General features: G+C 40.2%; 1 protein-coding gene across 1 annotated transcript in view; it reads left to right on the plus strand.

Annotated features, from left to right (window-relative positions):
* Nucleotides 1-13,020, plus strand: part of LOC137256516 (serine/threonine-protein phosphatase 6 regulatory ankyrin repeat subunit B-like) — a 67,413-nt gene extending 54,393 nt beyond the window's left edge. Inside the window, exon 6 of the mRNA XM_067794357.1 lies at nucleotides 11,806-13,020. Coding sequence (XP_067650458.1) covers nucleotides 11,806-13,020 — 1,215 coding nt within the window. The remainder of the gene's footprint in view (nucleotides 1-11,805) is intronic.
* The last annotated feature ends 2,741 nt before the right edge of the window (nucleotides 13,021-15,761 follow it).

Below are 15,761 nucleotides of genomic sequence, written 5' to 3' on the forward strand. Positions count from 1 at the left end.
GCTGACCTTGCTGCTAAAGCAGCACTCAACAAATCGGTGACACCACTTCGTATTCCATACTTTGATTATAAAGTTAGCATTAGAACTTATAAATTACATCCATGATCTGATGCAGAAAAAGTGGGACACCCAAGTTGGTATAAATAAATTACAGAGATAAAACCGTATATTGGTTACACCTACTTGGGCTGTCAGTCCTGATTTGAAGAGGTTATTTTAAGACGATGTCGAATTGGCCATACTAGATATACTCATGTGCACCTGTTAAAAGGTGAGGATCCTCCGTTTTGTATCCCTTGTGATGAGAGAGTCATGGTCAGTCATATTCTGCTTGACTGTGTTGAATTCTCCATCACTAGGGATAATTATTTTACAGTTAAAACGATGAAGGATCTTTTTACCAGCGTTAATTCTCATTTGATTATAGGTTCTTTAAAAGAAATTGATTTTTGGGTTGAATTTTTAATAATATGTTCTGTAAATAGATGTATTTTAATGATTGGTAGTTTGAATTAGTAACTTGAATTGTTGGTGGCTGTACCCTCAAAGGGGATTGAAGTATTGTAAAATTATTGTCCTCCTGAGAGGGTACGTAAGTCCACAAACATTCACAGTAAATTAAGTCTACCAGGTTTTTAATCATAGTATTCATGTTCTTTCAGTTTTGGCTAACTTTTCGTACAATCGCCAGCAGCTGAAGGGATGGTGTAAATCCAACTAGGGTTCATGTAGGTAGCAAGGGTACTGTAAGTCCCCATGGTCCCTAGTGTGGTGATCTACCTTCTGTTGTTGGCGATCTATAGTCTGTTTTTATATTGTATTGTCTAAATATTGATATTAGTTTTAACTTTCCACACTAGTTTTAATCCCATTTGTGATATTCTAGTTGTTTTACTGTCCCTCGTTGAGAGGTTTTTATAGGATCCATTTATTTCATTTCAGTATTAAATGTTCTCGCCACGATATGGCTGAGATATTGCCGATGTGACGTTAAATATTAACTCACTTACTCACTGAACCTTTCCCATTCAACCTCCCGTTTAGGTGAAGTAAGGGTTGAAGGGGTGTGTGGAGCAAAGGGAACGCGGTCACAGGCCCCCAGTGCCCTCAACCCCCAGACTCCGTCCTCCACCGACACAGGGCCGCAACCCACGGCGAACGGGTTGGTTGACCAAACATGCCCGCGGGTCCACAACTGGGGTGTTGGCGAGCTCTTGGTGTTACCCAGCACCCACCACGAGGAGGTGGCTCGCCACGGGTGCCTTAACTAAAGAGGACGATGCATAATTTAAGAAACAGGCTATAGGTTACATGTATCAACAGCTGAAGGTTGATCAACACAATTGGGGCCGTGGGGATTTACAGTACAGTTTCTTACTACATGGACCCTGGCAATATTTACCCGTACATTGAGGAAAAGTCACGATTAAAATGTTTTAAGTTACTGGGAATGTACAAACTACAACTAGTGTGGAAAGTTAAAACAAATATGCATCATCGGCAGCCACTACATATTAATGACAACAACAGCCGCGTGTTCTGGGTTCTGCGTGTTGACCTTTCGATGCTTAGGATTCAGTTGAAAGTGATCTGAAGATATCCTGGTTCTCTTTGTAGTCTCCAACCATTGGTGTCAACAATTATGTGCTCACTGTCTCCCTGAAACGTCACCGTACAACGTCGTGGTAGTTGTTCAACGACATTCTCTGTAGGAGGGTATTCTTCGTTGGGCTCTGAAAGATGACAGGATGCTATTTCATTGACTGCAGGAACCTACTGGAATTAACAGTAATTATGATACGTATATTTTCAACAGTAAGCTTGAATCAGTGTGGACCTAAGACGATTGTCACTTACACGAATGTTGGTATCAAGCTGTGCGGGCAAAAATGTGCTGAACATGGCCAGTGTTCAGGTTTTCGGTATGATATTGAAACCTTAACATGTCATTTATCAAGCGGCGACTCAAACAATACCAAGAAGAAGGACGGACATACACATCTTTCAAAGAATTATTTAGATGTAAGTAAAACTGACACGAACCCTTTCAAACTGAATCTCTCTTATAAATTTACAACTTTCTTAATCATGAAACGGCTGAAATACTGCCGATGTGACTTTAAATTTTAACTCACTTTTCAGAGGTAAGTCAAACCAACATGAACCCTTTCAAACTGAATCGGTCTGGAAGAGTTAGGAATATAGTGGGTCAGATTGGTGAAACATTTTTAACCGGCATTCTCACAAATGCATATAGAAATGGATTAGCCTAGTGGTTAAAGCATTCACTCTCCATCAGGTTCGATTCCCCACACGGATACACTGTGGCGGTAACGTGTGGTAAAATATAACCTTAATGCATTTTGGTACACTAAATTGGTACAACTCACTGTCCACTAATCTGTGCCAATGTCATTCGGGTCATTAATTTGAGAAATGATGTCTTTATAAGATAACATTACACCGTTAAACAAAACTCGTCTAGTTCTCCGTTATTCTTTCTGGCATCACATTTATTGCCTTTATTCCGTTTTGCAAATCCATGTGACTCAAGTTTGAGATACTGTCGTCTTTTACTCTCTCCCTTTTGAAGGTCGGGAATGGTTCCTGTGCATCAATGACTTGTAGTATTGGGCAACGGTGTTTGAAGACTCGAATTGGAAAACCAGTCTGTGTGCAAGGTAACACTTTTAATTGTCCATGGCCCAGATACCACTAGATCGAAAATGTACATTAGGTCTGGATCTGAAGTCAGTTCAAACTGATTATATTCAGACCTTGACAGCGAAATCATAGCATCTGAAGGACCTTACGCAAAGGCTGACTGAGATACTAAATGAGTGAGTGAGTTAATATTTAAGGTCACATCGGCAGTATTGCAGCCATATCGTGACGAGAGCATTCTTAAGAATGGAATCTGTGCATATGATAAAAACCTGTCAACGAAGGACAGTAAAACAACTAGAATATCACAATGAGAAATACAACTAGCGTGAAAAGTTAAAACTAATATCCCTATTCAGACAATACAATATAAAAATAGGCTATATAGATCACCAAAAACTGAAGGTAGATCACCATACTAGGGGCCATGGGGACTTACAGTACTTCTGCTACCTGCATGGTCCCTAGCTGGATTTACACCATCCTCTCAGCTGCTGGTGAGTGTATGCAAGATTAGCCACAAATTAAAATGACAGAAATACTACGACTGAAAAACAGGAAGATCAAATTTGACTTCAAATGTTTTGAGACTTACGTACAGTCTCAGGAGGACAAGAATTGTACAGTGCTTTAACCCCCCTCGAGGATACAGCCACTAACATTCTAAGTTCCTAATTCAAAATTCCAAGTATAAAATATTTATATATTTACAATTCATTTAGCAAATCTAATTCTTTTAAAAATGCAATAATGCAATGAGAGCTAACATTATTAAAAAGATCTTTCAAAGTTCTTGAATTAAAATATTTATCCCTTGTGATGGAATATTCAACACAGTCAAGCAGGACATGCTTGACTGTGATTCTCTCATCACAAGGGATACAAAACGGAGGATCTTCACCTTTTAATAGATAACCGTGAGTATACCTCGTATGGCCAATGCGACATCGTCGCATAATGACCTCCTCAAGTCTGGACTGACAACCCAAATAAGTATAACCGATATAAGGTTTTATTTCATGTAATTTATTTATACCTACCTGGGTGTCCCACTTCTTATGCATCAGTTCACGGATATAAGATCTTATTGTAGCTTTATAATCTGAGTATGGAACAAGAAGTGGTGTCACAGATTTGTTGAGTCCCGCCTTAGCAGCAAGATCGGCCATTGTGTTACCAGAAATGCCAACGTGACTAGGTAACCAACAAAGGACGATGTCGCACTGGCCAGTAGCAAGATTATTGTACAATTCAATAATTTAAATTAAAAGTGGGTGTTTACAAGAAATGTTTTTAATCGCCTGAAGGCAAGAAAGAGAGTCTGAATATATTATATACTGTTTACGTTTAGGGTGTCTTTGAATATATTTAAGAGCTGTTAATATGGCGTTAGCTTCTGCTGTAAAGATAGAACTATTGTCTGGTAATCTAGAAGATATTGTTCTGGATCCAATGACAGTAGCACAAGCCACTGCGCCACCGTCCTTGGACCCTTCTGTAAATAAGGATTTATAATTGCTATATTTATGTTTCAGTTGATTATATTCTTGTTTATACTGTAATTCATTCGTTTCTGACTTTTTAAATGTAGTTAAAGTTAGGTCAACTTGTGGCCTAACCAATTGCCAAGGAGGGGAAGAAAGAAGACGGGAAGGCGATATACTTTCCAGGTCTATACCGGCAGAAGAAATAAATGGTTTAATTCTGTGCCCAAGAGGTGGAACAAGAGAAGACTTTTTGTTATACAAATCCTCATAATCAGATTGAACACACAGTTATAGGCAGGGTTAGATTCATTAGAATATAATTTTGTAATGTATTGTAAGGACAATTTTATACGACGTTGAGTAAGAGGTGGTTCGTCGGCCTCAACGTAGAGACTATCAATAGGTGAAGTTCTGAAAGACCCAAGACAAAGTCTTAAGCCACGATGGTGGACAGAATCAAGAAGTTTCAGGCTGCTGTTACAGGCGCCACCATATACGATGGAGCCATAATCGAGTTTCGAACGGACGAGTGATCGATATAGGTGTAAGAGTGTTGCTTGGTCCCCTCCCCACTTTGAGTTGGACACAACTATCAACAAGCCAAGAGCCTTCAGGCATTTAGTTTTAAGGGACTTAATATGAGGCAGAAATGTTAAGTGGGAGTCAAAGATTAGGCCCAAGAACTTGGCCTCCTTTACAACTTTGATGGGTGTGCCATCTAGAGATAGTTCAGGGTCCCTATGTGGCTTATATTTTCTGCAAAAAAATTTTTTACAATTAGTTTTGGATTTTTTAAATTTAAAAAATTTTCAAGACACCATTTATTTATTTTGTTTAAACACAGCTGCAGTTGCCGTTCAATAGTATGCATATACATATGGAAATTAATTAAGCAACACCAAATTCAAAGACACATAAAAACTTAACAAAGTTTAACGAAGTAATTTTGATGATTGATTATTCAATTTTGATGTATTGACATACAGCATGAGCTTTTCATGGGTTGATATGACGCGCGTGAAGCTTGCACAGCGCACGTGCATTGCTTTAACCTCAACTTTCGAAAAATGCACTTTTTCCCTGGGGTGTTTACAAGCGCAGGTTGTCGATTGCATTCGGTTTTTCATTCATTTCAATGTCATGGCACGTAGGAAATTATCAGAGGCCACTCGTTGGCAAATAATCGGCATGAGGAATGCTGGTATGTCTCTAAGACAAATCGGGACTCAAATCGGACGACATCATTCCATAATTTCAAAACTTTTGAAAAAATACCGGGCCACTAATGAAGTTAAAGACCTGCCTAGACCAGGAAGACCCAGGAAGACCACAGTCCGGGAGGACAGAGCTTTACTGAGACTTGTACGGCGCAGGTCCTTCGACTCGAGCTCTCGGTTGAGACAGGAGTGGCTTCCAGGGAGACCCATCTCGAACAGGACTGTTCGGAATCGTCTGAAAGCTGCAGGATACCGGGCAAGGAGGCCAATCAAGCGACCCAGACTGTCTCCAGCCCATAAGGCAGCCCGACTGGCCTGGTGTAATGACCGTTTGCACTGGAACATTGCCTCTTGGAGGAAGGTCCATTTCTCAGATGAGAGCCGGTTCTTGCTGCACATGGTGGACGGTCGTACTCGGGTCTGGAGGCAGAGGAACACAGCAATGGCTCCACGGAACATCCAGGAGACTGTGGCCTTTGGGGGAGGTTCCGTTATGGTATGGGGGTGCATTTCCATGAACTGCAAGTTGGATATCATTACCATCCGTGGCAACCTTAACGGTGTTCGTTACCAACAGGAGGTTCTTGACAGGGCTGTGGTACCTCATTTTGAGAACCATCCTCTGGCAACGAGACCCATATTTATGGACGACAATGCTAGACCTCACAGGGCGCATGCTGTAAATGATTTTTTGCGGCAAAATGCAATTGACAGAATTCCATGGCCTGCCATGAGCCCTGACCTCAACCCCATTGAACATTTGTGGGACTTTATTGGCCGTCGTGTGAGGCAGAGAGACCCACCAGTCCATAATCTCAACGAATTGACGGCTGCCCTGCATGAGGAGTGGAACAGGATCCCCCAGAATCAGATCCGGAGACTCATCCAAGGAATGAGGAGGCGTCTGGAATCGGTGGTGCGTGCGCAGGGAGGACACACTAGATATTGATGAAAGTCGGTGTGCAGACTCTCAGATGACTGTTCTTTCTTTCCATGTGACATTTGTGTTAATACACCTGACAACAACGTCTGTGGATGAATAGTAAATTGTGTCCATTTTTTCATGAATTTAAGACAGTTTTAAGAATTTGGATTTCGTTGCAATAAAGCAAAGTCTTGATACTTTTTCCCTTTAAGTTGTTTGTCAGAGATCGTCTGTTGAATAAAAAAGTGTCAAACTATATCAACCCGGCATATTTTGATTGTCAGAACACTTCAAAGTTGCTCCAATAGAAAAAATTGGGGTGTTGCTTGATTAATTTCCAGGTGTATATTTTTACCTCGACAAGAAATATTAAAATCATCCACAAAGAAGGATTCATCAATTGAATCGTTTGAAAACTTTTGATAAACAGTTTATTCGCAATATCTGATTTATCAGTAAGTAATTGATCTCCATGTTTAAGATTATGGACAGTAGATTTAGTACCTTTACCTTTAATTTTCTGGACCATATTCCATACCTTGGACATGGAGAATTTATTTTAGATACTTAATTTTGCCAAGATTGACGTTTGTTCTGTTTAAAAGTACGCCGCGCTTTAGCATTTAAAATTTTAAATATATTTAAATTATGCACCATAGGATGGCGACGGAAATAATGTTTTGCTTTTTTCCTTGCCTTCCTAGCTTGTTTGTACTCATCGTTGAACCATGGTTTTCTTATGTGTGGAACTACAGAGGACTTTGGTATACACTCATCAGCTATGGAGTTCAGTTCATCAGAAAAGCATTTAATAGCATCAGGAACGTCAATAAAACGTTCCGGTTTAAGTTTTTCAGCACACAGTGTTTCATATAAAGCCCAGTTAGCCTTTTTAAAATTTCGTCTTGATGATGGAGGAACATCAGATGGCGTTACAGCTTTTAATACAGTAGGAAAATGGTCACTTCCACAGAGGTCATCGTGGACTGACCATTCGAATTCATTTAGTAGTTCTGAATTTGTCAATGACAAGTCAAGAGCAGAATAGGTCCCTGTACCAGGGTGTAAATATGTGTTGGAACCATCATTATAAATACATAAATCATTGTCAGAACAAAAGTCCTCCAACAATGTCCCTTTAGCGTTTGTAGTTACACTACCCCAGAGTGGGTTGTGCCCATTTAAATCTCCCATTATAATACAGGGCTTCGGGAGTTGATCATATAGAGCTTGAAGATCAGTCTGACTGGAACGGATGACCCGACAGTAGATCTATCACCCGCGGGTGAACAGCAATGATATGCATTAAGCCGACGAAAGTCAAACGTCTCTGTTTGTTTTAAATATGTCTCTTGGAGACATATCACTGAAGGTGTAAAATCTTGGACTAATAGCTGTAATTCATGTAAATTAGTCCTCAATCCTCTGCAGTTCCACTGTACAATATGATTGGATAAACTATCTTTTGGTTGGATTTATTGGGGATCTACCCCGCACTCTTTTGGAGGGCGACAAGCTATGTGCCCTAAAATGGACGTTTTCAGAAACGTCCATGTCTTCAAGAGACCCGTATTTAGTAAACAACTGAATTTTGTTCTGTGACCCTTTAGGAGCTCTGCCACTTAGTTTTGAAGCATCCGGCTTTGGCTTCGGTTTACTTTTCACCGTTTGTTGGCTATCAGCTATCGATTGAGACTTTGAGTGTGACTGAGATGATGATGATTTGTGATCAGAAGAAGACTTGTACTAGGAAGTGATTCCTCAGTCTGAGATGTTATGGCAGGGTACAAAAGCTCTGGAGAATCACATTTTACCCAAGTCAAGGTAGTCTGGCAGCCTGTGGATGATTTTGTTATTTTAGGGGCAGACTCCAATGATGTTTTTGCTACTGTAGCATAACTTTCTGGAAGATCGGACCTCTTTACCAGTTTTTTTGCCTCAGCAAAAGAGATAGTTTGAGTAAACTTTATTCTGTTTATCTCCATTTGCCCTTTCCATATAGGACACTGTTTGGAAAATGAGGAATGGTCGCCTGAGCAGTTGGTGCATTTTTTGACATTACTGTCACAATCTTCTGTTGTGTGTGTCGTTTCACTGCAGTGAGCACACACAACAGACAATGTGCAAGTATTGACACCGTGGCCGAACTTTTGGCATTTAAAACACCGAAGGGGATTCGGAATGTACTTTTCCACACTGATATTACAGTATCCAGCTTTAAGTGATGTTGGAGCAGTAGGTGATGAGAAAGAAAACAGATAGGTATTAGTTTGAATAGTTGTGTTGTTTTTACGCGTTGTGAAACGTTTGACATATAATACACACTGATCTTTGATTTCGGAAGCGATATCAAGTTCACACATGTCTGCCAGCAATCGATCTCGATCACGATTCCCTTACTCGTGTTCAGTGTTTTGTGGGCCATGACAGTAACCGGAGTACCAACAAAAGTGTCGATGTTCAAAAGGTTGGTTGACTGTTGCTTTCTGGCGCACTCAATCAGCAGCGCACCAGAGCGTAATCTAATAATGTTCTTTACTTCGCCAGCAATGCCTTGGATACCCGTAGACACAGCAAACGGGTTCAGCTTCAAAGGTGTGTTATCTTATGTCTCAATGACAAGGAAACGTGGCAAGTAATCAGTCTGTTTGGACGATCTGAGGTCGTCAACGGGATCATTTTCGAGAGGACGTTTGCTCTTCTTAGTGGGGGTTTCGTAAGCCATGGTTAGTTATGTAGATTTCACCATCCGAGCTCCCCACCCACCACGGAGTATCACAAGGACGATGCTAAAGCAAGCGGGCCTCCAGATTGCAGCACCAAGGATACCCGGATGATATACTCCAGTAGAAGAATTATAAATAATTAGTCCACCAGATTGGCCCATGAGCCACCGCCTTCTGGGCATAAGACTCTAGGCAAAGTTCAAAGCAACATAATTCAACATCAAACATGTTTTAGACAATAAAGCCAAGACCAAAATCAATCAATCAAGTCATACTTGTGCAATGAAAAATAAATTTATAATCTATGCACAGGGCTTGGCATGACCAGCCGATTGGTTGAATCGGGCCCATTCCACCTCCCGTCTAGGTGAAGTAAGGGTCGCAGGGGTGTGTTGAGCAAAGGGAACGCGGTCACAGGCCCCCAATGCCCTAACCCCCAGACTCCCGTCCTCCACCGACACAGGGCCGCGACCCACGGCAAACGGGTTGGTTGACCAAATATGCCCCCGGATCCACATGGGGGGTTGGCGAGCACTTAGCGTTACCCAGCACCCACCACGAGGAGGTGGCTCGGCACGGGTGCCCTAAATGAGTGAGTGAGTCAATATTTAACGTCACATCGGCAATTTTTCAGCCACCTTGTGACGAGAGTCAGTGAGTGAATTACAATTTATCGTCACGTCGGCAATATTTCCGCTGTAGCATGACGTGAACAATTAATCCTAGACATAATACTTAACTGTAAACTGTAGCAAAAACATCTATCAAGATTGGACAGTAAAGTAACTAGATTATCACAGATTCGAATTTAAAACTAGTAATTAGATCTGAAACAGTTTAACCACGGATGACAATACAAGGTAAAGAAACATGGTATACATTGCTAACAAACGAAGGTAGATCACCATCCTAGGGACTATTGTGACTAGAACATATTTGTTATTGAAATGGAGTAGAGTACAAAATCCTGTCTTCAGAGCACATCACAATTAGAGAATATCACAATTACAGTTAAAACTGGTATGGAAAGTTAAATCTAATTGCACTACATTGTCAGTACAATATAAATCAACAACTGAAGGTAGATCACCAAGATACCAAACGAATGACATGAAGTGAATACAAGTATATCACCCACACAGAAAACCAATTTCTCGAGATTAGCAGCATCAGCCTCAAGCTTTTAACTTTCATTTCATTAAAAGATATTTTATCGAATATAATGGGTTGAGTTAAGATATCTATGTCACGTCGGCAGTATTTCAGCCATGCTATGACGTGAAGAGTCAGTTTCAATTACGTCAAAGAGCGAGAAGATTATAAATGAAAAACATGTTGGCGATTAACGGCACAACTACTTGTTTATAGTAGATGTAAATATAACGCTAGCCTGATTTACATCATACCGTCAGCCATGGTGAAATATTCGGTAAGCCTTATTTACCTGTGAGTGTTTTATTTGACATGCATGTCCCCACGGGAGGAATTCTAGACCATGATTCAGACGGAATGAGTAATGTCATATATATGTTACATACGTGGTTTCAGATGCATATTTAGAAATAAAAACAGAACGATTTGCATCTACCCAATCCAGTGGGCGACGCTCTGGTGAAGCCGTGAAGATCTGACTTATAATTTGCCTGATGTAAGATCATGTTGTAGTTCCCAGTACCTTCCTAGCTTCCTTTTGTCTGAGATGATAGGTGAACAAATGCCAGGGACAAAATAGCGAAAACAACAACAACGACAACAACATCAATACAACCTCAGAATGTTTTTTTTTTTGTTATTTAGGAGAAAATATACTGTAATGGAAAATCAGAGGTATTTAACGAAATTATAATAGTTCTATATTTGATTTAAAACTGAACGCGTTGAATGATATAAATTTGGGCAAATGGTAGTAACTAGCTGCTTGAGATATCGCACAGTGTCCTTCAGGTTTACATTCTTCACGATATATCAGAGAACCCAATCTGAATACTAGTATTTTCAGACCAATTCCAGTTCTATGAAGTAATGAGACCAACACCCTGAATGAATCATTTTACGTAATTAAATTTAAGGAAAGTAAAGTGTCTCCACATATCACTGCATGGCCAGCCGATTGATGGGGAATGCTGTAACACCCATAAGGTAATCTGACGAGCTAATTCCTGAATCCTAACCAACAAACCCGAAATTAACACACGCCCCTCCCAAAAATAGTTAGGGACATATGTACATTTTGAAATTATGACTTATGATCTATCAACTCATTGACGCATTTATGAAACATCAATCATAAAAATACCAATATCCCTGATCCCTTATCTTATTTGTATGCATTCATACATCCACACACACACACACACACACACACACACACACACACACACACACACACACACACACACACACACACACACACACACACACACACACACACACACACACATGGAAAAATGTAGGTTTGGGTGTTCATGTTTTTAAGATCTTAATCCCGAATCCGAAAAGAAAATATTCATAGATACGTAGACACATGCATAGACACATACATGCATACATACATACATACATACATACATACATACATACATACATACATACATACATACATACATACATACATACATACATACATACATACATACATACATACATACATACATACATACATACATACATACAGCGACTCCCATGTTACCGATACAGTCTATAGCAATTTGTTACATCATATATCATATGTTTGTTGTCTTAGAATCATTATACCATGTATAGTTACAGATGGGAAACACACCCAGAGACCTCCACAACAGAAAGTTGACCAGAACGAAACATTTGCAGACAGCCCACTTCACGATGCTTGCAAGAAAGGGGACCTTAATCGAGTAAGATACATCTTGTCCCGAGGTTTAATTGACGTCAGCAATAGGGATGACTCGAAAGGTAGGACGTCACTCATGGTGGCGGTACAGAAAGGACATGAAAGAATAGTTGAGTTTCTGCTGAGAAAAGGAGCAAATGTCTCACAGGTTGATAATAACGGTCACAGCGTCCTGCACTGGGCCTGCAGTGGGGGATATGTGGGTCTGGTGAAACACCTTCTCTCAAAATACAGTATTGATATCAACAAGAGGGATAGGTTTGGAAGAATTCCCCTGATGTCGGCCGTGTATAATGGACACAAAGAATTATTTGATGTTCTCGTGGGTATGGGAGCTAACGTATCAATAGTTGATGCTAATGGCGACAGTATCCTGCATTCGGCTTGCAGAGGGGGACATGTGGGTATGGTGAAGCATGTACTTGCAAGCAGCAGTGTTGACATTAACAGTAGAAGCAAGTCTGGAAAAACTCCCCTGATGATCACCGTGTATTACGGATACATGGACTTATTGCATGTTCTTGTGGGTATGGGGGCTAATGTGTCACATGTGCAGGATGACGGTGACAACATCTTGCATTGGGCTTGCAGAGGGGGACATGTGGATATGGTAAAACACATAATCTCGAACTACGGCGTTGATATTAACAGTAGAGATATGTGTGGAAGACCTCCCCTAATGACGAGTGTATATTTTGGATACACAGACATATTTAAGTACCTCGTGAGTTTTGGAGCTAATGTGTCATACGTTGATGATTATGGAGACAACATACTCCATCGTGCATCCACTGGCGGACATGCAAAGATGGTTCAGTATATCATATCACAGAACATGGTGGACATTAACAGCAGAGGAAGATACGGAAGGACACCATTGATGATAGCTGCACATCGTGGAAGGAGGGAAGCATTTGATGTACTTGTGAACGGCGGTTCTCTAACTGACTTAGTGGATGACGAGGGTCACACCACCCTCCATCTGGCCTGTTTAGGTGGTCGTATGGAGATAGCGGAGCACATTATCTCACAGAACATGACTGACTTTTACGCCAGGGACAAGGCTGGGAAAACAGCAGCCATTATAGCAAAGCATGAAGATCAACCTTCTTGTTTCAAGTGTCTGCCCTGAACAAATAAATGTCGCTGTGAATAGTAAAACTGTGTAATCGCCCATTTCCTTTCTCAAGCTATTTGTGCCTGCTACATACATATTGTACAACTCTGTTTGTACTGATACACAGATTCTGTGGGCTTTGTTGCCGGCTTATGTCTAATTATTCATCACTGTCAGATTTTAGTCAGTGTGCACATAGAATCGTATTAAAAAAGTAACCACATTTGTCGGGCGATTATATACGTTCAAGGAGTGATACGATTACCCTTTGACCTAGAGGAACTTTGACCTAGTTTAAATAATTAATTTCTTCCACGAAAAACAAGTTGAATTATAATACGAACAACTGCACTGTGTTTGACGAATTGGGGAGGTATGGGGGTGGTTATATAGCTACAGCATTACTCTTGCGGAAAACCGATGTAACTAAATTTGCAGCTATATAGCAACCGATATGTTCCCAATTCGTCTAAGACCGTACAGTCATAGCCTAAGTCGTTCAATTTCGAACTTAAAACATAATCAGGTAAGCGTCTGGACTGTGAAATATACTACAAAAAAAAACTAAAATGCGACAGTCATTCATAAACTAAAATGTGGAGAGGTCACTTGTACTCTAAGGTAAATGGGTACTTTGAACGATATGTTATAATTTGACGTGATGCAACTAATTCAATCTTCATTGTGTTTGGATGTAATGAAACATTGTCAAGACAGCGAAAGGCAAGGGTGCTGAAACACACAAGTGCCATGTTTGATTCAAATGACCGAACACAACTGGCTGAGGTCAAGTACAGACCATTCAACCGTACAGACCATGGAGTCTATTTAATAACTTCCAAGTACCCCAGCAGATAATATTTTTGGAGGTATAAGATTTCACCATACGTTTTGTTCTAATTTCTCCCTGTTGGCAGACAGCACTCTTCCACTAATGTACAGGGGCGAAAAGTGATAATTGTTAAGAACAGTACTTGCCAGGATACTTTGAGAGCTTTCTTGAGGTCTTCTGTTATTTAAAAGCCTTTGAAACTGGCAGCAGCAACTAGCGACATTAGCCCTGGAGCTGTCATTTTGGTAGAGATGCATATGGCATTTTCCGCGACTACTGAAAAAGAATTAAAAGTAAATTCATCTACTATGAAGAGAAGGAAATAGTGATCTAACACACACAGTCCCTACCCAGTTTCTAAAAACAGGAACTCCTACAACTAGCATTTGGGTCTCCTTGACAAATATGAACTGACATGACTTACATGTTCGAAATCTACTGGTACAAATGCTATACTCTTCTTTGTTTTGTTTGACTCAATAGGTGGCATATTCTGATAGTGTCAGTTCGAATCTCAGATTGGCCTCAAGTTAAAAAAAATGAAACATTAATAATAGTAGTAATAATAAACTTCTCTGGAATAGGCCAATCCAGCCAACAAACCTGATCCTAAATGAAACATACAACTTCTTCTTTATTACGTGGAACGACGTTTCGATGCAGATTCTTACATCGTTTTCCAGCTAAATGTGAATACAACCAAATAGTGAGAAGCTTATATACATTGGGCCCTGAGCTGATGATGAGCCTTACAGGCCTGACTGTGCCAGCATCATCCAAACCTTCTCTGCTGCATTTCTATCTCTATCTGAAAAACATTTAAAAAAACACAAAAACGAACTGCTGCATATTCTGTAGCTCTCAAGTTGCCACCTCTTCCCACACTTAACCAGAACAAGACAGTCTTCATGTCAACCTGACAGATCGAGTACTGTCAAAGTAGTGCCGGGTGCATACAGGAACAGCAAACAAAGACACAGAGAGATTCAAAACCAATCATCAACGTTTCAAAAGCCACAGATGGCTAAACCAACACCGCTGAGCATGCTGAAATTGATTATGTTAGAAACTGGGTTCACATATTAAAAATGTGAACAGCAGTAATTCAGCCAAATATAGTGGTATAGCCGACATATAGTGGTAAACATAAATAATACATTTATAAGTAGAACATCCACACAAATGTAGGTAAAGAAAAACAGCTAAAGTATCACACACATATGTCTATATAAAACTGTATGTATGCTTGGTAATATGCCATGGGCACCTGTACACAACTGGCTGCGGTACCATCTCCCGGACGACAGAAAACACTCAGCAAGAACTTTCACCGAGGAAGACTACTCTCCTGCCAACAACGTACAGTCCGGATCACTCCAAGCCTGAGGTGGCGAAGTTATGAGCATCCGAAATGTACATAAACAATAATTCCTTGACGCCTGAGTCAATTGGCCCCAGCTTGTCAACTGACCATTTGTAAAATAATTGTCCTTCTGAGAGGGTACTTAGTCCCAAACAGTTGATGTAAATTAAAGTTTCCCTGGTTTTTAATCGTAGAATAAGTGTTCTTTTACTGTATGGCTAGATTTGTCTAAATTGCAAACAGCTGAAGGGATGATGTAAATCAAGCTAGGGTCCATGCAGGAAGCAAATGTACTGTAAGCCTCCATTGTCCTTTGTATGGTGATCTACCTTCAGTTGTTGGCAACCAATAGTTCATTTTTATATTGTACTGTCCTCTATAGCTACATTGTTTTAGGTCTAATCACTAGTTTTACATTCTACTCTGTGATATTCCGGTTAGTTTTACTGTCCGCTGTAGACAGGTTTTAACAATGTATGTGCTGTTAATTCATTTGTATTTTTATAATTAATCGTTATAGTTACGATATGGCTGCAATGTTGCCTATGTGACGTTAAATAT

This window comes from Haliotis asinina, chromosome 11 (assembly GCF_037392515.1).
Source record: "Haliotis asinina isolate JCU_RB_2024 chromosome 11, JCU_Hal_asi_v2, whole genome shotgun sequence".
NCBI classification, from domain to species: domain Eukaryota; kingdom Metazoa; phylum Mollusca; class Gastropoda; order Lepetellida; family Haliotidae; genus Haliotis; species Haliotis asinina.